At 38.4% G+C, this 26,729-nt stretch overlaps 1 protein-coding gene across 1 annotated transcript in view; it reads left to right on the top strand.

Moving 5' to 3' along the window:
• The first annotated feature begins 1,221 nt into the window (after nt 1-1,221).
• Nucleotides 1,222-26,729, top strand: part of LOC106054755 (DNA ligase 1-like) — a 30,351-nt gene continuing 4,843 nt past the window's right edge. Inside the window, exons 1-5 of the mRNA XM_056026026.1 lie at nt 1,222-1,421; nt 4,065-5,728; nt 16,092-16,156; nt 17,090-17,293; nt 22,344-22,439. Of these exons, the coding sequence (XP_055882001.1) occupies nt 4,141-5,728; nt 16,092-16,156; nt 17,090-17,293; nt 22,344-22,439 (1,953 nt within the window). The 5' untranslated portion in view covers nt 1,222-1,421; nt 4,065-4,140. The remainder of the gene's footprint in view (nt 1,422-4,064; nt 5,729-16,091; nt 16,157-17,089; nt 17,294-22,343; nt 22,440-26,729) is intronic.

Genomic DNA, 26,729 nt, shown 5'->3' on the forward strand with positions numbered 1-26,729 from the left:
TACGGCTTGTAGATATTCCCTTGTGAAGTCAATACGATAGACCCGAATTCCAATCCCCGTTTGCTGTGATAATTACCATGTGGGTCGTTGTGTTAGCAATATAGAGTGGAATTAAAAATTTATGTATATAATTGATGTGTGTGTGTGTGGCTGTGGATGGGTGTGCGGCAATGATTTAATTAGTAAAAAATAGATAGTTGCGTGAGGGTTTCAAATTTGGATACTAAAAGTTGGATATTGATATGTGGATCGTAACATTTGAGTAGTAAGAACTAAATGAAATGTGATTACTAACATTTAGAATTAATTTAACAATTCAGAAGTAATGTGTTAAGTACAAGCCTGAGTTAAAGATGTTTTGTTAGTACAGGGGGAGCATCAACGATATATTTAGTGGACGGATCAAAACATTAGCCACAAGGACCAAACGTTGAAGTCTTTCTTAGTGTCTGGTCACATCTGCTATATCAGCATCTTAGCCCATGGGCTTCAGACACTGGTAGACTTAGCATTGCTTGTATAAGTGACCGCGACTTAATGAACAAGACATGAGCTTTTAATTGGATGTTTGGATTAAACTAACACACAAACAAACATTTTGTATTAAACAATAAAAGGCTATGCAACTCGGCCATAAGTTTTCATTTATTAACGGCGGAGAAATGGCTAGGACACTAAATTCCACTCAATAGAATTGAGGTCGCTGAGACCAAGTGGTACGGCACTTGGCTTTCAAATCGAGAGGTCCAGTGTTAGAATATCGGCGAAGACTGGGATTCTTAATTTCGAATAATTCTGTTGGGTACCCGTCATTAGTTAGGGAACGTAAAGCGGTCTGTTGTTGTGCTGGTCACATGACACCCTCTTTAATCGTCCGCATTAGAAACAAGAGTTTACGACATCTGCCCTATAGATCGCACAATCTGAATGGGGTACTTACTTGAATGGAAACACGAGGTCACAATAACCTTAATTTTAAAGTCCTAAAATTAGGTGACCTTGAGGTCAAGTTTGCCCAAAACAAATGTATTTTCTTGAAACTCGCTGGTTTGTTTGAAGTGTCGTCGAGAGCTCAGCCTAACGTAAATAATTCTGTTCTTTTACATAAACAAACGAATCAATAGAAGAACTATCGCGTGATAGTTGGCCCAATATGAACAACGTGTCGCCAACGATAATGACTTGATTCAAGAAGAAACAAATCTGGGTTGTAAGTCTGTATTATATTATGAATGTTCGTCCCGTGTGGATGTCTCCAACGTTGTCAATTTCCTTCTGAGTGTTCAATTAATAGTTGGATCTGTTGTGATAGCATTGTTTTAAAACATTCGCATAGCTTGTTTGGATTGTTACCCGATTGAGAAAACTTGAATGGAACTTTAATTAGTTTTATTTTAATATAAACAATGAAAATTTGACATGTTGGTATTTAGTTTATAAACTTATATTAGGAAAAAGTTGAAGTGTTGTGGGCATATAGTGCAAAACTATATATACTCTCGGTAGAAATGTTTATAATTTTATATCAACGCGTAAATAGCTGTTGTCTCCAATCATCAAAAAATGTTTGCCTTATTATGAAAATTGTAATAGTGAGCATAGTACAGTCCTAACTAGTTTTGATAATCGTGTGATTTAGGTCCTGTATAATGTTCAAGGTTGGACTATTCCTTTTAAATGGAAAGAAGAAAAAGACATTTTTAAACTACAGTAAAATGTCGATCGTCCGGATAGCCGAACGTGTAATATTATAAACGGTCTATTTCAACAAAATTATAGAGAGACATTTGTATGGACGTACGTACACATAGGTCAAGTAAAATATACAAAGGAACAAAGCGTTACAGGCAGTAGGTTACCGTTCTTGAGAGAAATAAGCGCCTCTCTTTCGCTGCAGATCGCTTAGGTAACATACTGAAAAATACACTCTAAAAACATATTCGGATATTTGACGTTCCGGATAACTGACTTCCAGCCACTAACGGATCCAGAACTTTGGAAAGAGGGGGGGGCATTTTTTTTCCAAACCTTAACCCTATGCATAAACGCGCATACAGCAATATATATATATATATATATATATATATATATATATATATATATATATATATATATATAAATATGTCAACGTTGAAATATAAATAATTAGCATATATTATTAGCATTAGTAATAAATTCGTATACCAATTGTGTGATTTCTGTACTAAAATACGTCAGCCTAGTTGAGGGGGGGGGGGGCGGTCGCACCAGCTTCCAGCTAAACGACGATATACTGTAAGTTTGGTGTCAATAGTTTACTTGAAGACGATTAGAACTAGGATGATGATTAATGATTAATGCCAATATCTGTGAACTTTCAACTGGAAGCAGCTTCAGAGATAATAATAATCTCAAGGGAAATCATGCGCTAAGATCTGAAATCCACACCAGCTTTAGATAAAAACAAGTCCTAACAAGTCCTAATTGATAAAAGTCTTCACTTCCATTACCAAGTACTTTTGAAAGCCCGCAAAGGGTTTTCGCTTTTTAATACTCTTTTTTCATTACAAAATGATAAAAACAATGATTAATTTTGGTAGGGATCCAAAGCTTAGCCGGCATATTCACAAACAAATGAAAATCATCTCATAAAAGGCATTAAGAATGTTTACAGTTTTGTAGCAGAAATTCTTACATTCAATCCAAATTCTATCAGATTGAATGCATAATTAATTCCCCTGACCCATGGTTTGCAAAAAAGCAACTATCTATCTATCTATATAATTCTCTTCTTCGCTCAACAGTTTGGACCAGCAAGAAGTAAAGTAAAGATCACTCCTATTTCTGCAGATAGTCACCCCACAAAAAATAAGAGTAGTATTCACACAACGGATGGCTGTCTGTGCCTTGGACTGTCGTTTAAATATTTATCAAACCCTGCACGCTCCCATCCCCCTTTGTCCTGCTGAAGGAACATCCGAAACAAGTTAAACATTTTACAAACAAACATTTTACAAACACTAAATAGCAGCGCCGGACTTAACCACTGTGACCAAGAAGTCATGGAAAGAGAACAAATAATCTACTATATATATTTACCCGTCACTGATAGAAGGGTCGGACTTAACCATTGTGGGGCCCTATGCGAAAGAGATTTCGCGGGGCCAAGTTTGGGTAGGGAAGCGGATTGAAATGAATCTAAGAGTTTTTATTAGAAAATAAATTCGTCTATGCATTTTATTCATTTTTTTACTGCGTACAGAATTACTTTACGAGCCTTGCTTGTAGCAAAGTCATACAGTATATCATAATAATTTCTGTTTCCTGCAAAAATCACGCTCAATAGCAAGAATTACCAAATGTTTCAATCTATCTTTAAGAATTGTTGACCTCAAGTAATTCTTCATTAGTTTGTGGCGCAAGAAGCGTCTTTCACCAGATTACACAATTACGGGTAATGCATAATGCCGTTTTTACTTATCGCGCGAAGGATCGACGTTTTCCAATTTGAATGACACCCCAAAATGACAATTTTTGTCTATATATTCCCGTATATTTTAAGGAATTTTTCGTATATTTTGCAATTTCGGGATATTTCCAGGAGCTTCTGGTTAATCGACAGGAGGGCGCGGGAAATCTGTTTTAAGTTATAAAAATGGTTTAATTTAATAATTTATACACCTTGAATTAGCGCGGGTCCTATGAAAGTGCGGGTCTCACTGCGGTCGCATAGGTTGCAGTGGCCTAAGGCCAGCCCTGCAAAATAGCGGCATCTGCTACGCCGCCGGTCGACTAGTTATCAATAAAATGCAATAGAATATCCACCTATCATAATAGTAAAATACCTATCCAGTCAAAACTAAATATAGATTTCCTCAGTGGGTCAAACTTGATGTATTGTTATAGTATTGATCAACAGAAGGTCATCAATTGTACAACACGCGTGTACACACAATCATGTGAGCTGCATGCCCATCTGGTGAGTTAGATTCACAATGACTAATACACTTGAAGTGGTTGAGGGTTCAATCAATCATATGTATGCGTTGAATTAGTTCATAACTCTTTGTTGTTTTTTAATATAGTTTTTTTTAACGAAGACATTATTGCGATATCATAGACCTGATCAAATTCGTGGATTTGTAATAATTTCTTAAGGCCATGGCTTCTACTAACAAAAGTGTAACTAGAGGACCATTAACACGGAAAAATAGCAAAGAGATCGACCCATGGTGTTTGACCTGCAGTGCAAATCTTCGTGTCGACGGTGTGTCGTATGTGTCCCTATCCAGGCATAAGACAGCTGATCTTTGTGACACATTTACCCGTGTGTTGGGGGCGGAGTTTTCGGAGAGCTACGCCTCAGTCAATGTGTGCAACAGATGCGAGAGACAGTTGCGTCGCCTTGGCCGTTACAACAGTATCATCCTTGCCAGGAACGAAGGGAGAAAACTTAGAGATAATTTGGAGAAAAACCTGGCCAAATATGGTCAGACGGTTGTTGTCAGCGGAGACGACTTCTCTGTCTCACCTCCTAAACCTTCCATCAGCTCCGTCGCCAACACTTCTGTTCTTCTAAAGAGAGGAAAAAGTGCTGATCTCACCGCTGGCAGGAAAACGTTTGTAGATCTATCCACTAGACCATCGAGTGTCGGTTATGAAAATGTCAGCAGTGCAGCAGACAAAAATGTAGACCAAAATGGAAGAAGCATTGGCGGATTTAGAAAACCACCAGGCCACAGCCCAAGCTTAGATTTCAAGAAAAAGTCTCTGATACCTCAGTACATAGAGGAAGAGAAACGTTGGGAAAGCAGGCGTCGTAACTGGTCCAAGTCTCCATCCACCAGCGAAGAAAGTAATTTGTCTTTTGAGAAGGCTAAAGTCGACCAGAAGACACTCACGAAAAACTCTTCCCTTCGCCAAGATAGTCGTCCAGACACGGTTCGTGATAACCACAAGGGCAATGAACAAGAACCTCTAAGTCGAATTGACTCAGTAACAGAAGAAATGGAGACAAGTGACAAAGCTGCTCTTGTGGTTCAAGACTCTTCCGAACAATTTCTCCAAGAAGAAACAAATAAAAAGAAGAGCAAGCTAGGTTTCGGATTTAAACCTTCTAAGAACGGTGAGTCAAAAACGTCCCCAGTACAGAGTCCTACTTCAGACACGGGAGAAAAGAAAGCGAATAAACTGGAAGATGGCGAAAAGCAACGCCCAGGTCGAGTTAACCCTTTTACAACAGAGGCAGAAAGGGTGAGAACGGCGGATAGTTTCGAGTCTGCATTAAGTTTCGAAGATGACGTTTTCGTCAAGGATATAATAGACCTGGATGAAAGCTCAGGACCTCTGAAGGACAATCTTTCTACAGGTCATGCTTCTGTAAAGACAATAGACAGCGAACAGATCCGCGCTGACCTCATGAGCGATCTGGACAGACATAACTTTCGGGATTTTTCCAGAGCCAGCTCCACTTCCATCGACACCTCTGAAGCAGAGGTGGACCCAAGCGACTACAACGCTGACAACAGGAGCAGCTTGTCTGAGGTGGAGGAGAGAATCAACATCAAATCTCAGTTCAAAGGCGTCTACTACAACATCGGCAGCACAGAGGATCTTCTCCAGGAGTTTGAAAGCGAGCTGGCAGCGGACAGGGCAAGAGTATGCAAGCTGACCCCTGTCTCGAGCATAGACAGAGAAGAAGTCCAGGAGAAGCAGCAAGATGCCGCCAAAGAAACGGAGATTAAAAAAGGTAAAATGACTAAATATGAATCTCTTGATTTAGATATTGAACACAATAATCCTTTTTATGATGACGTCTATACTGAGTACAATCGTAGGGTCAACGCAAAGTGCAGTGCTTTGATTGGCTCAGTAGGTTCCAATGGTATTAAAGGATTTAATGTTCACAGTATTAATAACTTATCTAAATTCAAGATAGAAAGCTGCAGGCATCACGAAACTATACAGGAAGTAGACGCCTCGTCTACTTCAGAGGAACTTGACCATCCCGAAGGTGATTCTGTTATCCACAAAGACTCGACAGAAAACTCTCTCTTTATTCTGACCGAGCTTGAGACCCCTTTGAAGTTCCAGAAAGACATTACAGAAACTGAAGTAAAGGTATTTGAAGTCACTGCAGGTAATAATGAAATGACAGTTTTCTTTTTTGGCACATTATCTCTTTCCAAGTTCACACTTGTGGTTCAATATAAAATTTAAAGCAAAGCATGCTGGGAAACACGTTTTTTATATTGATACACAAAAAGCCAGTTATTCATTGTCTCTATTGAGTATTAAATATTACTATTATTATTATCTTTACAAATTAAGTAGCACGCTTATACGGCTAGTGGCACCATCAATATTTGCGTCTAACAGGAACTTTCTTTCTATATCTCGTTTTCCTAAAACAAAGATTGATAACTGGCATCTACAGACTTACAATTCTTTGTTGTTTTGGTTTATTTTACCTTAGTATCTTGGACAGTTGGGGCACCATGTAAGATTTTTCGACCATCTTTCTCCATTTCTCTATTTTTCTAAAACAGATCTCAAAACTTTATATATGCCAGCATATGTCTTAGAAGATAATATCTGCACCTGTTCACTCTAATCATAGTGTACGGTGTACCCAGGGGTCTACTATCAGGGGCGGACTGGATTTGAAAATCGGCCTTCGCATTTCTATAAAATCCGGCTCATCAATTCTATATCATATGTATAGAATCCAGTTCTAGGTCTACCTGTCCTAAAAATCATTACATTAAGTTTGATAATGTATCGATATGCATTAATACAGAGAACTCCAGATTAAAAAAAAATATAGGCCTTATGTTGCTTTTTAATCGCTAAGTATGCATAGGCCCTTAATGGATGAAGTCCAGTAGTAGCACTGTCTACAAATGAAGCCTATTACATTATTAAGGAAATTGTGTTAATTGAAAATAGTATTGCACTGCAGATTCTGTGAAAGATTTGTTGTTAAACACGACGCTCAGAGAGAGAATTAGAATTAGAGAATGATATAAAGCTTAAACAGTTTGATATTCGCCATAATGGCATCAATGCGCCATTTTGGTGGCCCTACCGTATCACAGGGCATCCTCTTGTATGCCCATATAGCCAGTCCGCCCCTGACTACTATACAGTATATGTAGCATTACAGAAAGAGTCTGTGTATTTTGCATATTTCATTTTAGAAACAAAAAGGATCACTGGTAGATCTAAAGTAGTAGTTGAACTGTTTCGGGAATGGTATAGGCGATATAATTTTACCTTTTTATAGAGAGACGGCCACACAAAACCAAATAGCAGCATTTACAGGGTCTGCATTTACAGGGATGGCATTTACAGGGTCTGCATTTACAGGGATGGCATTTACAAGGATGGCATTTACTGGGTCTGCATTTACAGGGTCTGCATTTACAGGGTCTGCATTTACAGGGATGGCATTTACAGGGTCTGCATTTACAGGGTCTGCATTTACAGGGATGGCATTTACAGGGTCTGCATTTACAGGGTCTGCTCAAATGTATTTTAAAAATGTATGATCCCCATTAGTAAAGTAATATCTGTTACATTTTCTTGTGGATAATAACATCTTCAGATAAATCAATACCACCATAACAGGTCACATCTGTTTCCGCCCTCAAGGTAAAGATAGGGTGATAATAAGCATACCATGAAAATGTATCTATCGATGGTACATGCACAAACAAACACAGTGACTCTCACACACACACATACACATATGTATATTTCATGTTATGTTTTTTTTATTTATTTATTAATATACTATCGGCAATGTCGAAATCCGGAATTTAAAAATGCTCAGAGCGCTATGGTCCAAGCTCATTTGTGGACCAGTTTGGGGAGGGGGTATCTGGGTGAATGTTTTTCCGTGCTGCCTTTGGGCGCTCAGTAAACCAACTATGTTCAAATCGGGTGTCAAACCTCGAGCTCTCTTCATAGGTAGCCAAGCCAAGCAAAATTCAAGCACACTTAGTCTCTCTCAGGACATATATATCCTGCATGGGCGTAGCCAGGGGGGGGTTTTGGGGTTCAAACCCCCCCCCCCCCGAAATGAAATCCACCCCCAACCCCCGAAGGGGGGGAGTCGGAATTTAGTGACTGATTTTTTGCTTTGATTTTGTTTATTTTAGGTGAGATTTTAATACTAAACCATCACTTGCCCTAGCACAACCAAAGGGGTTTTGAGTTTAATAACCCCCTACCAGGGGTTTTTGAGTTTAAAACCCCCTACCAGGGGGTTCGAGTTTAAAACCACCTACTAGGGGGGTTCGAGTTTAAAAACCCCTACCAGGGGGGTTCGAGTTTAAAACCCCTACCAGAGGGGTTCGAGTTAAAAAAAAACTACTAGGGGTTTTTGAGTTTAAAACCCCCTACCAGGGGTTTTGAGTTTTAAACCCCCTACCTGGGGTTTTTGCAGTTAACTTCCCCTCTTCTATAAAACAAAACAAAAAAAATGCAAACGAAAATCCCCTAATTCCAAGAGCACAGTTAAGGAAGATTTTTATTTTAAAACCCCTTCTAAAATTTACGATAAACCCCCTCTTTAATATAAAAAAAAGCAGCTAATTACTCACTCAAAATGTTATGAGCGTAGCTAAATTGTTTTGACTCAGTTTTGAGTTTAAACCCCACTTCACCGGGGTTTGAAGGTAAAAAATACCTCTTTAATAATAAAAACAAAGCAAATTATACACTAAAAATGTTATGAGTGTAGTCAAAGGGGTTTTGAGTTTAAACTCTCCTCCAGTGGGGTTTGATGATAAATTTAAATAGATCTTTAGTTTAAGAAAAAAAGCAAATTACGCACTCAAAATACTATGAACGTTGCCGAAAGGGGTTTTGAGTTTAAACCCCCATTCAGAGGGAATTGGTGCTAAAAATTCATCTTCAATAAAAAAAAAAGCAAATTACACACTAAAATTATTTGAGCGTAGCCAAGCCAATCGAGGGTTTTGAGTTTAAACCCTTCTTCTACAGATGGCTTTTTTTTTAAAGTTTAAAAACCCTCCAGATGGTTTTGAGTTTAAGATACCCCTACAGAACATTTTGAGGTGGAAAACCCCCAACAGAAGATTTTGACGTTAAAACTTCTCTTTTCGATATAAAATCTAAAGCAAACTACAGTCACTTAATTCCAAGAGCGTATTCAATAGAGGTTAAACATTTTTACCAGTGGCAGGGCTCCATTAATAAACTACAGTGAAAAGTCATCTACCAAAATCGAAAAACACTAAATGTCGCTCAACAAAGATGGCTAAGACAGATTTTAGGAGTCAGTTATAGAGATCGGGTCTAAATCAAGGAAATCTGATACCGAACTGGGAGTCGACCCCTTAGTAAGATTGTGAGAGAACGACGCATGAGGTTTTCGGGACATGTTCTCCGACGAAATGAATTAAGCATAAGAAGAGTTGCAATGATATCCTAGTACAACTTGACGCCACTCATTCATGGAGGTCCTCATAGTTGGTGGGAAGAGGCTTCAGACATTACCAGTCACATATTTTATGGAAACAGCTTGACGTCAAATGCTCCGAACGGCGTGGGAGGGTCTAAGTCAGTAAGAATATTACATTAGGTTTTTGAAATAAAACTTTTTTTAATAGCAGGAAAATGCAGTGTAGATACCTCAGAATATGCATTTTCAATACCAGAAATAGTGCTTGGCGGCGGGGGAGTTCTCCAGCCTCCACATGGAGACTTGGGATAGGTGATGTACGAAACGCGCCGAGACAGAGACGCAGGGTAGCATTTTGTATTGGTTCCAGTATTTTTAGGTACGACTTCCTTGCTGCTCCATATATTATGGATCCGTAGTCTAGCTTGGATCGAATTAGACTCCGATAGAGCAGCAGCAAGGTATCTCTGTCGGCTCCCCAGTCCGTATGGCTGAGTACTCTTAGTATGTTTAATGACTTTTGGCATTTCTTCTTAAGTTCCTTAATGTGGGGGAGAAAATTAAATTTGGAATCTAAGGTGAGGCCTAAAAATTTTGTAGTTTTCACGACAGGGATCTTCTTTTTGTGTATAAATTGTTCAGGGTCTGGGTGGAGTCCCCTTAAATTACAAAAATGCATACTAACTGTTTTGGAGTCTGAGAATTTGAAACCATTATAGTTTGCCCAACCCTGAATTTTGTTTAAACATAACTGTAATTTTCTTTCTAAGGTGTTCATGTTTTTCCCATAAGTAAGAATGACAAAGTCATCAACATACAAAGAGCACTCTATGCCAGGGGACAGCGCATTTATGATGCTATTTATTTTAATGTTGAACAGGGTGACTGACAGAATGCTGCCCTGGGGTACACCCATTTCCTGGTCATGAGTGTCAGAAGCGGAGTTGCCCACTCGAACCTGAAATTTTCGATCTTTCAGGAATTCCTCCACAAAACGGGGGAGGTGTCCCTTAAGCCACATAAGCGCCAGGTCACGTAGAATGCCATGTTTCCAGGTTGTGTCATAGGCCTTTTCTATATCGAAGAATACAGCTACTAGATGTTCTCTTCTGAGTAATGCATTTCAAATATAAGCTTCCAGCCTTACCAGGTGGTCAGTTGTTGTCCGCCCCTGCCGGAATCCGCACTGGTAGTTTGAGATCACTTTATTCCTTTCCAGGTACCAGACCAGCCTACTGTTAATCATTCTTTCCATGGTTTTGCAGATGCAGCTTGTTAGTGCTATTGGTCGATAGTTAGCTGGGTCAGAGCTGTCTCTTCCCGGTTTAGGTATCGGTATAACTGTGGCTTTCCTCCAGCTGTTTGGGAAAGCGCCTGTTTGCCACACACAGTTATAGACCCCTAGCAGGACTGCCAATGAGGGTTCGGGAAGGTGCTTGAGGAACTGGTAATGGATTTCGTCTTCTCCAGGCGCTGTGTCGTGTGACTTATCCAGCGATTCCCTCAGTTCCTCAAGCGAGAACGATTTGTTGTAGTCTTCAATGTTCTCTGACCTGAAATCACTGGGGTGTCTTTCCTCCCTGGTTTTGACTTTTTGGAACTCTGGCGTATAGTGTGCAGTGGATGATTTTTCTGCTATTGAGGATGCAAGGCAGTCAGCTATTTCTCTGGGGGACGTGACAGTTCGTCCTTGGTTTTTCAAATGCCCTATTGCATTTGATTCTTTCCCTTTAATTCGCCTTACTGCCTTCCAAACCGCTCTAGCAGAAGTTTTGGCATCCAGACTGCCGACAAAACTTCTCCAGGAATTCCTTTTGGCTGACCGTATGGTTTGTCTAGCCTTTGCCCTAGCTATCCTGAATAACTTTAGGTTTTCCTGGGAAGGGTTCTTTATAAATGCAGCCAGTCGTTTTTTCCTATCACCAATAGCACTTTTGCAAGCTGTATCAAACCATGGTTTGCTAGGCCGTTTTGGATTTGCAGAGGTTAGGGGTACAACTTTCCTGGCTATACTTAGTAACTTGCTAGCGAAGGTATCAGCTGGGTTCTGTTCATGGAGGATATTTTCTGTGATACCCTTGGAGCATCATTTTTGGAATTGTTCCCAATCGGCCTTATTCAGTTTCCACCGCTGAGGTCGTCCCTCTAATTCGGTAGAGGTTGGGGTGTCTGGCTGGGTTCTCTGAGGAGAACCTGTGTCAGACATGATGTCTCCGGGTTCTCCCGGAGTATTGGTTTTGACATGCTGCTCAGTCTCCATGCTCTCATCAGCGAGCACAGAGAACCTGTTCTTTAGCATGACAACAGGGCTTTCTTGTTTCTTCAGAGGTGTGTTCTTTGGCGGTGTTTTCTTCTGAGTTGGAGGAGGAGGAGGGGGTGGTGGGGTCAATGTGTCCGTCTGTGTGGCTATGGATCTTCCTATCTTAGCAACAGCCTGGGCGTAGGTCTTTGTCAAGCCGAATTGGCCCTTGGGTAGGGCCAGTACAGCCGATTTCGCCTGGCTGAAGGTACATCCATTTCTTGCTTTGTACTCCTGCACGGCAACCTCCTGTTTCCACACAGGGCAGTCCTTGGAGTAGGCTGAGTGGCCAGCTTGACAGTTTGGGCACTTGAACTGGGCTTGTCTTCATGACCCTCTCCAGCACATCTGGCACACACAGTGTTCCTCTTGCAGACTGCCGAGCCGTGTCCATAACCCTGGCACTTGAAGCACCTCATGGGGTTAGGTATGTAGGGCCTCACTGGAACTCGTAGGTATCCTGCCTTCACATACTTTGGCGGTGTCCTAGTACCGAATGTGAGGATAATAGTGGCGGTTTTGACCTCCTCACCATCCCTGCGCCTGGTAATGCGCCGGGCATGGGTGACTCCTTCAATGCCCTCCACTATTTCCTTCTCGGAACATTCCAGTAGGTCCCTAGAGCTGATTACACCTCTGCTGGTGTTCAGACTCTTATGTGGCATGACTTCCACTTGGAGATCACAGAGTCTTCTGCATCTTAAAAGCCCATCAGAGTGTGTCTTGCCATCTACTTCTACAAGAAGTTCTATTGATTTGTGTAGCTTAGACACACTCTTGGGCTCTCCCACTACTGACTTGAGGCCCTTATAGATAAGGAAAGGGCTCAGCTTTGTCAGACTTTTCCCCTCCTCTGTGTACCTGATCACCAAAAATGATGGCCAGGTAGTGCAGCTTTTTGTGGCCTCCTCCTTTTTTGCCTCAATGCGGCGTCTCTTGCCCAGACTTAAATCTGGGGCAAGTAGTTTGTTGGGTTTTTTTTGTCCATGTATATTCTTGTTAATTCGGCACCTGTGCTCCCCACCCGCCATCGAGTCCAACAAGGGGACGGGCCATTCGGAAGTCCAGAATGAGCCCGCCAGGGCTACAGAGGTGCTATACTCAGTCAGCTGCTGCATCGGACATGTGTCCGATACAGCAGCTCCCTGATTGACCCTACAGCCACCGCCCTCCTCTTCGACCTATGCTGGTAGCTCGGCATGACCAGCCGATTGACCCAGAGCGGGCCATCTGGGCCTCAGGTCTAGGGGAACTTGGAGCCAAAGTATTGTGTTGTGGTGGTTTATCCTCAGATAGCCACCACTCAAACACCAGGATCTCTTTATCCCCCCTTACTCGTCGCAGTCCACGGCAAACGGACTGGTCTAGAACGTAGTGAGATATTTAGAGATAAGGAGACAGAGTAATGATCAATGAAGGCAGACTGAGGAAAAGAGGAGGCAGACACAATGATAGAAAAGAAGTAGGGCACTTTTGAGCTCCAAAAGTGCTAAGGAAAGAGGAGCGCAGTTTAACGTGATGTCTCGGGACAGAACTCATGGAAGAACCTATTCTAGGGCACAATAAACGTCTTCCGAAAGAATGGAGGGTCAGAATGTAATAAAGATTTTGTACGCAGACACACACACACATAAATAGATATAATTGTTTTTTCGCCGGGGGGGGGGGGGAGGGGGTCGGGGGGGGGGGAGAAAAAAATTCACCCCCCCCCAAACCCCCCCGAAAAAAAAATCCTGGCTACGCCCAGGATATCCTGCATAGCTATTTTTTTTCTCTCTCTCAATTTTTTTCTGTATATAGCCTATATATATATATATATTGAATATGTTTTTTTGAGTGCTGTCATTTATTATACGCTTGTTATTAAATACTAACTTGATATCTTGAGAACAGGCGTATTTAGGGCATGAGTCATTGCTCTAGGTTTGTGTTCATGTGACCTGTGAGGGAAGGAATGAGTAGAGGTGTAATGACGTTAGCCTCATTTGAATGCTTTTACAATATTTTTATCTATTTTAATCAATTTGAGCTACGCTGTTAGGACTAAGGCGCTGCACGCTGCCATTAGAAGAGGCGAACAATGTTATGTGCATGTAATACAGACTGTAACACAATGTATCGGAGTTAATGAGGTCCGTACACATGAAGAGAGGGAGGATATAAAACTTTCTTGCAGGGGAGGACTACAGTGTGTATGTGTGTGTGTTTGTTAATTGACATCTCATCTCTTTCCATTGAAAATAAACATTCTTATCTACATTGACTCTCTTTTATTGAGTTGCTCGCATAGGATTAAAATAATACTTACTAGTTTTTGAACCTCTTGTCTCAATAGTTTAAATAAGACAGAAAAATAGAAAGAGATAAGAAAATATATTTTGTAAATTATCATAATAATGTCTTCCCTATTTACTTTATATACCCTATATTGTAAAACTTACTTGTGAGATACTAGAAATTTAACGTTTTTTTAAACTCATTAATACTATTACATATACATAAACAGTTACGACTGCGCATATAATGGCTAGGTCTTCGATTCCAAAGATTAAGGATGAGTGCAGTGTTTCACGTGACTACACAAACCCAGTTTTCCGCATCATTTGGAACAGAGAGCTTTTGTCCGCAGGCAGTCTATATAAGGTTTCTTTTCCTTTTTGCGCCTGTCTTCAATAATGGCTTTCTTTTGGGTCTCAAATGAGTGTTTGCGGCCTTTGTGAGAGCTCTCTAACTGTCTCTTTCAGAGGCTATCTGCAGACAGCTACTTCCCTCTATACAAGTGAGGGTCTTTGGCATGCGGTCGTCTCCCATTCGGGATAAGCGTCCCACCCAGCGCAGCTGTCGATTAGTAATAAGTGCTTCCATTATTAGTATGTCACTCTGGGCAAAGCTCTTGAGCTTATGCACGTTTCTGCGAGTCTGTTAACGTGGATGTTATGTGGCCAGCACGACGACTGACGTTCTTTACTTTCTCCAGATAGTATCAGGGACTCATTTGAGTTGAGGGTCTAGATCCTATTCTTTAGTGGGAGACAAACGTAGGCCTCTTCTTTAGGAAGCCAAAAGCTTTACCACTCCTCGTAAATCAACGATAGCAGTTGAAAGAGGACGTACTTGTAATTTGGATTTGTAGTGACAACAACAAGAAACAACATTTTTTCTAACTTTTAAATAAAAGACAAACTGAATAGAGGTACTATAGAAATAAGACATGGATCTAGATTTACATCCAGTTTTGTGTGTACATGAACACATGAGTTAGTATTTGTCGTTTGAAAGCATCTATCAGTTTGCGACTTAGAATAGATGTAGTGTTTAAATAGCAAAAAGTTTAAGGAAAAATCCATACCATGGCTATTGATACATTAATTTACTTGTTCCAATGGACCTCAGTCACCAATCGTAAACAAACAACATTTAGCCACGTGATAATATTGATAAAACAACTACGTATCACGTGACAGCCTTTATGGATTGCGTAATTTGTATAGAAGTGATAGAGAATCACGTGGCTAAATGTTGTTTGTTTACGATTGGTGAACAGATCCATTTAGGAAGAAAAATTATTGAAAGGAAATATCATGTTAGTGATTTTTTTTTCTTAGATTACAAAAACAAATTTAAAAAATTCGCGCTTTTCATGCTTGTCTTTATATTGTATGTTCGTGTTATATTTTACACCCAGCTTTGCTTCATTCAATCCAAACATGGTGAACATTTCATAAGCCTAAGAAAACTCACAAATTATAGTCAACTATTTCTCACCATCTCACATTCATTATATATACATCTTGTGCACCGTGAAAGTATTGCACTGGGAAATGATTCTCATGTTTTTATTTCTAATACAGGGCTTTTGATATAGACATTGATTTATCAAATATGCGTTCAAATTGTTTAGGTTTGAGAATGAAAATATATTCTATATGCTTATTGCTGATATTAATTACATACGAATAATATGTCAAGCGTGAAAGAAATATCTTATAACCTAAATTGCCTTTTTTACAAAAAAAATATTTTCCTTTCTTTTTAAAAATAAATTTTAGATAGAAATAAGTAAATGTTTATTTTTATGAAATATTGAACAGTTTTAAAAGTGTAAGTTTTAGTTAGCTGTATTAATTGGGTTGACCTTTATCGTGTGTTGTTACTCAGTTCAAAGTTACATCATATGTGTGGATAAATGTCTCGCATTGTTACATCATTTGTGTAGATAAATATGTCTCAATGTTATGTCATATGTGTAGATCAATATGTCTCAATGTTACGTCATATGTGTAGATCAATATGTCTCAATGTTACGTCATATGTGTAGATCAATATGTCTCAATGTTACGTCATATGTGTAGATCAATATGTCTCAATGTTTCCTTTCTGCAGGTAAAACCAATCATGAAAATGATCCTCTAATTGATGACCAGGAAGAAACCAAAGAAAACGAGGACGTAAGCTTTGTTGTGATCTATGATATTAAGAAACCTTTTTCAGACTCTGCATACATGTATAGGGAAAAAAATAATGTAAAATTTAGATTTTTCTATATCCCATGGTTAAATAGTGTGTCATGTATTATTATGACTATAACCAATTATTTAAATAACAATCTAACCGTCCTTAATATTCGAACCCCGGCCCCTCGGTTCGGAAGCCGAGGGCTTTACCACTCGCCAACCACTCCCCCAGGATTAATATATATGGCGGTGAATTAGCGGTTCTTCCCCTTAGATAAGTTTAGTCTTAATTTTTTTTTTATTTTGCTTGTTTTTGATATAACTGACTACTTTGACATACGTAGCCTCAATGCGTTTAAACAGAACAATGATGATTCGTTGTACACACTAAATCACTAAGATTTAATTTAATAATATATACCCTATTTACAAAATAAAATCATTAATTTTATTAAACCAAGAGATTACGTTAACCTTAATGTATAGTTACCAAAAATAGTTCCATGAACAAAATGCACATTAATGAAACAGTATAATGCTCTGCTGGCTGCCTGCTCGTGTGGTTTGCGCGCTGGACTGTCGTTCGGATTTATCAATAGTCCTGGGTTCAAACCCTGCACGCTCCCATCCCCCGTCGTCCTACCGGAGGTTTGGACTAGGAAGTCAATTATTCTCAACTCTGAAGGAACATCCGAAACATGTCAAACATTTTACAAACATTCCCATGCTGCACATCATGAATTTTCTTTTCTCATTTGATATTAAATGAAAGAAAATGCATAGGTTCCACTTTTTATCATGTTACTCTATTATAATTATTCTTATTATTTTTGCTTAGCAGTCGTCACAATATTAATCGGTTAACTTTTGCTTCTTTTAATTGGACTAATTGTTTACTTTTATTACACTTTGGTCACGGGATAACAGGACAAGCCAGATCTGACTGACCTGGAAGAACCATTCTTTGAAAAAAGTCACAGTGTTGAAGATGACCTACTTAGAAAGGAGATAGTAAAAGAAAAGTCAGAAACTGAAGAGCTTCAAGACAAGATGGTAGAGCTTGATCAAGAAGATGGTTCACTGGATCAAGTTCAGGAGAAGTCTGAAGTCACAGAACTCCAACAGAATGGGGTAAGCAGTTTGAGAAGTAGAATATATATATATATATATATATATATATACTAGCCTGGCATTACCCGCGGCCTGCGGGTCTAAGTTTGTGTTTACTAATGTAGTGGATTGGATTTAGATGTATGTTAAACTTAGCTAATGATCCTTTCACGTTATTTCTCTTTCGATATGAAAATAAAATTAGTTTTACGAAAATGTGTTTACCCGAAGTCGATACATTTATATCTATTAAAAACGAAAAGAGCGATAGCTTTGTTTAAATGAATGGGATTATAAAGTAAATAATTTAACGAAATAATTTTTAGTACGCGATTCATGAATGAATATAGGCCTATCTCAACCCGGCTTCGCAGCTTTCGTAAACCAATGCAGTCTATTAAAAATGCTTTAGAAAACCAAATTTGAATGTTTATTTGATCAAAATATGAAATGAATGGACTATACTTAGTATGTTCATGTGTTAAAGTATAAAACTATCTGTGCGAAGATAAGTTTTATCATCTTAGAAATGAATTAGAGTTTTAGATCTAGGGATGGGATTATAAAGTAAACAATTAAACGAACTAATTTTTAGTATGCGATTTATTACGGTATTGTCTAATGAAAGAATGTTCGTCGGGAAATCTGTAGTCGCAGATATAACGAACTAATTAATGCAAAAAATGCTTTTTAACCCCAAATTGAAGATTAATTTTATTATATAATAAAATCAATGGATCTTCTTTTGTATTTTCATGTGTCAAAGTAAAAAACTATCTGCGCAAAGTGTATTTCTTAAAATTAGATCTAGGTCTAAATCCTTTCGATCTTTTCTCATGTCAACATTGTAGACATGGCCTAGATCCATAAATTACTATAGCTGTAATAGAGTCGGACAACTTTATTTATTTTTAGGGTCTTAAGTTTGTTTTAGGGCTACAATACATACACTAAGGTCTAAGTTGGTACCCAAGAAACATTCCTGCCAAGTTTTATCAAGATTGGTCAAGCGGTTTTGATGTCTATAAGTCACATACATACACCTCACATTCTACTTTATAGTATATATATATATATATATATATATATATATATATATATATATATATATATATATATATATATATACATACACACACACACACATACACACACACACACACACACATACACACACACACACACACACACATACACACACACACACACAATGAAGTGATCAACAAGCAAAAAAAAAAGATCAACAAAAATAAATTAGAAAGCTTATAAAATAGAAAGAACAGCACCATTAATGACATATAATGGAAGATTTACTTCCATTTTTATATGAAACTAGCCTGACATTACCCGCGGCCTTCGGGTCTTAGTTTGTGTTTACTAATCTAGTGGATTGGATTTAGATGTAAGTTAAACTTAGCTAATGATCCTTTCAAGTTTTTCTCTTTAGCTACGAAAATGGGTTCACCCGACGCCGATACATTCATATCTATTAAAAACGAAAGGAGCGATAGATGAATAGGATATAAAGTACAATTAAAACGGGTTAACCCGATTTGTTAAATGAATGGGATTATAAAGTAAGCCAGGACGTTCTGAATTCGCAAATATATGGAACGAATTTATGTAAAAATGTTTTTGAAATACAAAATTGAAGGTTAATTTTATTATTATTTATTTTATTAAATAATGAAATCAATAGACTATATTTTTTATTTTTATGTGTCAAAGTAAAAAACTATATGTGCAAAGTGTAGTTATTAAAATTAGATCTAGATCTAAATCCTTTAGATTTTCTCATGTCAACATTGTAAACAAAGCCTAGATCCATTTAATAATTTGGCTTTAATATGGTCGGTCAACTTTTTTTTTTGAGGGTCTTAAGTTTGCTTTAGGGCTACAATACATACACTACGGTCTAAGTTAGTACTCAAGGAACATTTCTTCCAAGTTTTATCAAGATCGGTCAAACGGTTTTGATTTCTATATGGGGACATACATACATACATACACACATACATACATACATACGCCTTACTTTCTACTTTATATATTAAATAAAAATAATTAATTATTAATTACACTAATTAATTAGCTAATTGAATAATTTTTTGAAAGTTTGTGTAGTCATCGACAATGAATATATGTGCAATGATTCAACTTTATCTGAGAATGGGAAGTGGGAGAAATATAGTGTACAAAATGTGTACCAAACAGAAAGATATAACGAGTTTATATAATCTTTGTAAAAAAAAAGATAAGGGTTCTGGGAAATATTTGGAATTTTTTTTTAATTGAATATCCCCTCGCCCAAATTAAAAAAGACTACAATGATGTCGCTTTCTTAAACAACTGAAAAAATATGTTTAGATGTTAACATAAAAAATCAAATGATCAAAATTTTTCTAAATAAAAAAAAGTTGTATTATTAGTTTAGTTACCTGTTATGTCAGAATTTTATATGCTTTTTTTTTCTTAATCTCGCAATTTTATATTTATGTCTACTTATACCGTAGTATCAAAGGTGGAATGAAAGCACTGGCGGATCCAGGGAGGGGGGGCGGTAGGGGCGATCGCCCCCCCCCCACTCGGCCGACCCCCCCAAAGGGGGGGGCGGACGAATTTTAGTATAGAATTCACACAATTTGTATACAAATTTATTACTTATGTTAATAATATATACTAATTATTTATATTTCAACCTATTTTTTTATTATTTCGCCCCCTCCTCTAGTATGTTGACCGATTTGGTGGGGTCGGGAGGGGGCAATGGTATCAATCCCGCCCCCCCCCCCCCATACACTTTCGAGTGGGTGGGGCGGTCCAATTTATTTGTAGAAATTACAGCTTGCTAACAGAATCAATTAAATATCTATATGATTAAAACTTGTTATTGATATTTTAACCGATCTTTATATTATGTCGTTCCCTGTTTACCGTTTGGGGGGGGGGGGGCGAATACCTCTACTGCCCTTCCCACCTAAACCATTTGAGTGGGGGGGCGGTCCTACTTTTATGGAGAAATCATAGTTTGTGAACAAAATTAGTTGAATTAATCTATAAATTTTATATTATGTCGCTCCCTTTCTGGTATCTTAGTCGATTCGGTGGGTTGGGGGGAGGGCGATTGCATGTACTGCCCTTCCCACTCTAGCCCTCTGAGTGGGGGGGGGGTGGTCCTATTTTTATGGAGAATCATAGTTTGTGAACAAAATTAGTTGAATATCTATATAATATAAACTACGTATTGATATGTGAACCCATTGTATATTATGTCGTACCATACTCTAATCTCAAATTTTATCATTAGTAAATTTAAATGAAAAAGGGTTGCACCAGGTGGGAAGGGCGATATATGCAATTGCATTTCCACCATCGGACAAACCAATACTTTTTCTTTTAGTATTATAGTTTAGAAATTACAAAATGTGAAACATCTTTCACTAATATAATCTATATATACTATAAATTAAATTCTTATATCGAGTCGCCCTACATTTTTTTTTTTGTATTCTTTAATGCCAAATGCAATCTTTAGCAGCAGAAATTATTAAAGGAGCGAGGATTAATCGTTTTCATTCTACCGCCCCTCCCATTTCCAGAGTCTATGTTATTTCACATTAATTTATCATAATTATTTTAAGAAAGACTTTGCATTGGAAAAGTTAGAATTCAAACGAAATTTTTCAGTATAAGAATCATGATTGAGATGAGTTCTAAACCGAAAATAATACATTTATAGTCGCCTTTTCCAAACCTTTACTCAATCGGATATTTTTCTAGTTAAATAAATTTGGGACTATAACTCACAACTTATACTACAATGTTATTGAATATTATTTATCGAATAATTTTTTTTCGGCGGCGATCCTCAAAGCCAAAATCTAAATATGTGGGGTATCTTATCTTTTCAAGGAACAAATCGGTTTTATTTGCAATGTATTAAGGGCCTATAAATTCATATTAGAATATCTTTCAAGTACAATATTATTCAAAAGGTCCTTTTTTTTAATAGTATGAATAATGACCTTTAGGTCAGGAGAATGCGTTTCTGCAGTGAAAAATGCCATAAAACGCTTTTGGCGTAGGGGCTTCGCCCCGAACTTCATTGATGAATAATGGGCTGTAGATGTCAGGAAAATGCGTTTCTGCAGTGAAGAATGCAAGAAAACGCTTTTGTCTTTTCAGGCTTCGCCCCGAACTCCATTGATGAATAATGAGCTGTAGATGTCAGGAAAATGCGTTTTTGCAGTGAAGAATGCAAGAAAATGCTTTTGGCGTCGGGGCGAAGCCCCGAACTCCATTGATGAATAATAAGCGTAGATGTCAGGAGAATGCTTTTCAGTAGTGAAGAATAGAAGAAATGCTTTTGTCGTCGGGGCTTTGCCCCGAACTTCATTAATGAATGATGAGCTGTGGATGTCAGGAGAATGCGTTTCTGCAGTGAAGAATAGAAGAAAACGCTTTTGGCGTCGGGGCTTCGCCCCGAACTCCGTTGATGAATAATAAGCTTTAGATGTCAGGAGAATGCGTTTCTGTAGTGAAGAACGCAAGAAAACGCTTTTGTCGTCGGGGCTTCGCCCCGAACTCCATTGATGAATAATAAGCTTTAGATGTCAGGAGAATACAAGAAAATGCTTTTGTCGTCGGGGCTTCGCCCCGAACTTCATTGATGAATGATGAGCTGTAGATGTCAGGAGAATGCGTTTCTTCAGTGAAGAATGCAAGAAAACGCTTTTGGCGTCGGGGCTTTGCCCCAAACCCCACTAGGGAACCTTATAGCGTTGCCCCACTTTTTCGCCGAAGGTTGAGAAATGCTGCTTTTTAAAATTCTCATGTATATATATATATATATATATATATGTGTGTGTGTGTGTTCTGTACACACGTTTATGCATAGGGTTAGGGTTTACTGGGCGTTAGGGTTAGGGTTTGGAAAAAAATCGCCCCCCCCCCACTCCAAAGTTCTGGATCCGCTAGTGAATGAAAGATGTAAAAAAAGATAAATCTCATTGTTCTTGACCTACAGTTACTGATTATCTATTATATTTGGATATTGATTTACCTCTAAAAGGTTCTAACAGATCCATTACAAAATGAGCCAGTGGAAGATGAATTTACAAAGAGCAATACGAAGGCTATAGACAACGAACCGCTGGAGGACTATCAGGTTCACATTTATATAACTTACATTTTAAAAAGCTTTTTTTGGTGCTACAAAACAATTTATATAAAAGGACAAATGACCTCCCAATTATACAATGTAAAACAAGAAAAACATTAAAAATACTTTTTTTAAAACAATATTTCCATTAGACAACTGAAAATAAAATTATATATAAACAAATTAATTTAAAAAATGTTTGGCTCATATCTGGGTATTGAACTGGTGATTTTGACAGCGTCAGCTGCTTGTACGAACTCTTACGATCTAGTCCAGATCTAGATCTACTTCTTCAATATATAACATCACACACCAATATTCCCTTAATGTATTTCACTTCATTTGATCTAACTTTTCTATTAGAATAGATTAGATTGATAAAGTCAGAAGTTTGTGTTTGTTTTTCTAAGAATGCAAGAAAACTCTTGGCGTCATGGCGAACCCCGATGGGAGGGCTAAGGGCTTACACCAGCATATTTTTAAAAACACTGCTCTCTCTCTCTCTCTCTGTCTCTCTCTCTCTCTCTCTCTCTCTCTCTCTATATATATATATATATATATATATATATATATATATATATATATATATATATATATATATATATACTTATAAATATGGTTATGGTTTACATGGAGTTAAGGTTTTGAAAATAATAGCACCTCCCCCACTCAAATTCAGTATACAATCAATCCAGCGATTTATGTGGTTTCATTTATATACCATGCCTATTTACTGTTAAGTCAGTGGTCGCCAACTCGTCATCCAAAATAGACAAATGTTTAGAAATCTTAATTAACATTAAAGTCGATTCAAAGATCCAATTTTTGTTTAAAAATTTAAGCTACGAGTTGAGACATTTTTATTAAAATAATTAGAATTAAATGTACAATGTCGAGTTTATCTTTGCTACTGTACATAAGTTTAACTAACGGTGCATGAAATAAAACTTTTTTAAAGATAAAATTTAAAATATTGTAATAACTTAAACGAGGCAACTCAACGAGAACATTGACGTTTATTTACACGGAGACATGACAAACACAAAGGGGCATCTGCCTTGAGTACAGCATCTCCATATTGGCTCTCTACTTGGGCGGAAATCGTTTGTCTCTTATGTCAACATCCGACTTGTCTGATCACTGATAGTGCGTACCTTCTTTCTGCACTATCTTGGATGGCGGTGCGCATGGCAAAGTCATAACATTGCCCCCGTCTTAGCACTTTTCGTCCCGAAAAGAAACACTGCAGCTGAGGTTTGACAGTTCAGGTGGAGGTCGATCAGTGGGAGCCACGGGCGGCAGGGAGCGTGTTCCCCACGAAGCCATCCGCATTGTTTTCCTCCAGTGCCGCTTTCTCCTTCTCCAGTTGACCAGGCTGTTGTTGCGATGATGACGTGGCCGTTTGCCACACAAAGAGATAGTGTCGGGCACTGTTTTCTTCAGCACAGACGTTGATCGGACACGCTGTCTCAGCAGACCTTCACGACAGACGCCTCTCAAGGGAGCTGCAGGTTCACATGCAGCCACGTTGCAAACAAAGTCCAATGCACCGCAGTCATCCTCAGATAACAGTCTCACGTCCAGAATATAGGTCTTTGCAGGTTCAAATGGATAATGTCTTCCTCTTGACAGCTCAGATTTAGAGTGGTTTGATTGACATTCATCTATGCCAATGTCGATGATGATGGTAGAAGTACATATGCCCTGTTGGTGGTTTTCTTGGCATCTAAATTCTATGTGTGATGCGCCGCACGTACAGTTCATGCTAAACCTCTGAATGCAACCGGCTTAGACGCAGACCCAACGTTGTCTTCATCTGTCCGGCTCATTGAGGTACTGGTAACAGGTACAACAGGAGCAAACGCTTCAGGGACATAGCAGACTTCAGTTAAGGTACTGGTAACAGGTACAACAGGAACAAACGCTTCAGGGACATAGCAGACTTCAGTTAAGGTACTGGTAACAGGTACAACAGGAACAAACGCTTCAGGCACATAACAGACTTCAGTTAAGGTACTGGTAACAGGTACAACAGGAACAAACGCTTCAGGCACATAACAGACTTCAGTTAAGGTACTGGTAACAGGTACAACAGGAACAAACGCTTCAGGCACGTAACAGTCTTCAGTTTCTTCATTTGTCTCTTTCCCTTCGATTTGGTACATCTCGTTGAGATCATCACAGCAATCGCCATCACGTTTCTCGTCTTGAAAGTCACAACCATAAGACTTGCCCACAACACAGACACAGACGGCGCTCAAATCCCCAGCGTCTCCGTCATCACTGTTTGGGCAGCCACAGTCTTGACCACGCAACTTCTTTACCAACGAGTCTACAGGCAACTGCTCCTTTACCAATGAGTCTACTCCTTCTTTCAATCGAGACACCATTTTATCTACCTTGTTCCCCATACTGTTAATTTTTTCACACAATGCATCAATACCTTCATTTATCTTGCCAATAAGCTCATAAATCTCCGGTTCAATTTCAAATAGGTAGGTCTCCGGATCTTCGTCTTCATCAATTAGGGCTTGCCGGAGACGAGCTGTAAGCACCTCCTTGCTACCTCCAAGCTTCAGGCGTCTGTAACGAAGTTCCTGCCTTAGCTCTTTAACTAAAAGCTGGTCTAGTTGTTTCAAAGATGCCATTGTGCTAGAATCCTACCTCCTCTCGTTGAGTCACCTATAATCCCACTTCTGAGACCAATTGTAATGACTTAAGCGAGGCAACTCAACGAGGACATAGACGTTTATTTACACGGAGACATGACAAACACAAAGGGGCATCTGCCTTGAGTACAGCATCTCCATATTGGCTCTCTACTTGGGCGGAAATCGTTTTTCTCTTATGTCAACATCCGACTTGTCTGATCACTGATAGTGCGCACCTTCTTTCTGCACTATCTTGGATGGCGGTGCGCATGGCAGTCATAACAATATATACAAAGATAAGCATACAACTTTAAAACTAGTTTCAATACAAGTAATTCATAGCATGAGATAAGAATGTTTTGTATATTCCGTATGACAAGTTGACTATTTGTGAATGATTATTGAGTGTTTTGGTTGGATGGAGTAGGTGACGACCACTACAGTCTCGCAGTGGTTTTGGATATTTCTTGTGTTCACTGGAGCTATGGACTTTCTTAAAAAACATATCTTTAACTCACACTGTCCGTCAGGTACAAATCTTGTACACGTTAATTCTCCCCCTTCCCGGTTCAAGTTTAAACATAGCGCAATAATTCACTGTCGAAGAGAATACATGAATCATTTAAAAATTAAACATTTGTTATTTAGAGGTTCTCAAACTTTTTATAATCCAGGGACCCCTTTACATAGCTAAAATTTGCCCAAGGACACCTAATGAAAATTCATTCAATGAAGAAGCTATTCTCATTATATAAAACTTTCATCTTTCTGCGACCCCCTTCGAATGTTTCGTGGATCCCTGGGGTGAGCGGGCCACAGTTTGAGAAACACTGAGTTAATTAATTATTGGTTAATAAATATTATAAAAATGAGAAAGAGTTCAATCTTGCAATATTGAGATATATGGCAGTGATTTAGCGGTTGTTTTCATTATAAGTACTTTTTATACGTTGTTTAATACTAATACTACAATTATAGTCTTATTGTCAATTTCTTCATAATCTGAACGCTTATGTTTGGTCATTTATAACTGGTTGCTAATGTTTACTCTTGTACTAATGCGACTTTAACCTGGGGGCGTAATATTGAATTTCACATATTTGGCCATTATTGGTCGAAATCGTGATGTCCTCTAAATACAACTGTTGTGAAACTGTACAAAGGTTTTAAGAAACGTACACAGCATTACACAGATTTTTAATTCTTACCTACCGCATAACAATAATCATAGCATTTTACATTTACGCATGTCATTGACTCATTGTCAAGACTGGATAAGAAATCAGATCTTAAACGAATTACCGTCCTGTTTAGAGTATTTTTTTTTGTTGTTGAGGCACCAGCATCATATACATTATACATAGAACTATTATATCTTTAAGTTAGACAATCAGGGTTATATGCCCCTGAGAACATGTTGTTGGAACAGATTCAAAAGTTCGCTACTGGAAAAGAGAGCTGGGTTGTCTGGACAATATCAAGCTCGACTCTCTGAGATGTCTGATCACTAAAATGATTAGATGGCCAGTAGGTTAAAATTTGCAAAACGTCAAATAATTTAGAAGAGAATTAATTGGAAAGTCCTCTGAAAGCCTAGATTAAGGCTCAGCGACGTCTCTCCCGCGTGGAGCTGGGAAAATGAAAA

The sequence above is a fragment of the Biomphalaria glabrata genome, chromosome 4, assembly GCF_947242115.1.
Source record: "Biomphalaria glabrata chromosome 4, xgBioGlab47.1, whole genome shotgun sequence".
NCBI lineage: Eukaryota > Metazoa > Mollusca > Gastropoda > Planorbidae > Biomphalaria > Biomphalaria glabrata.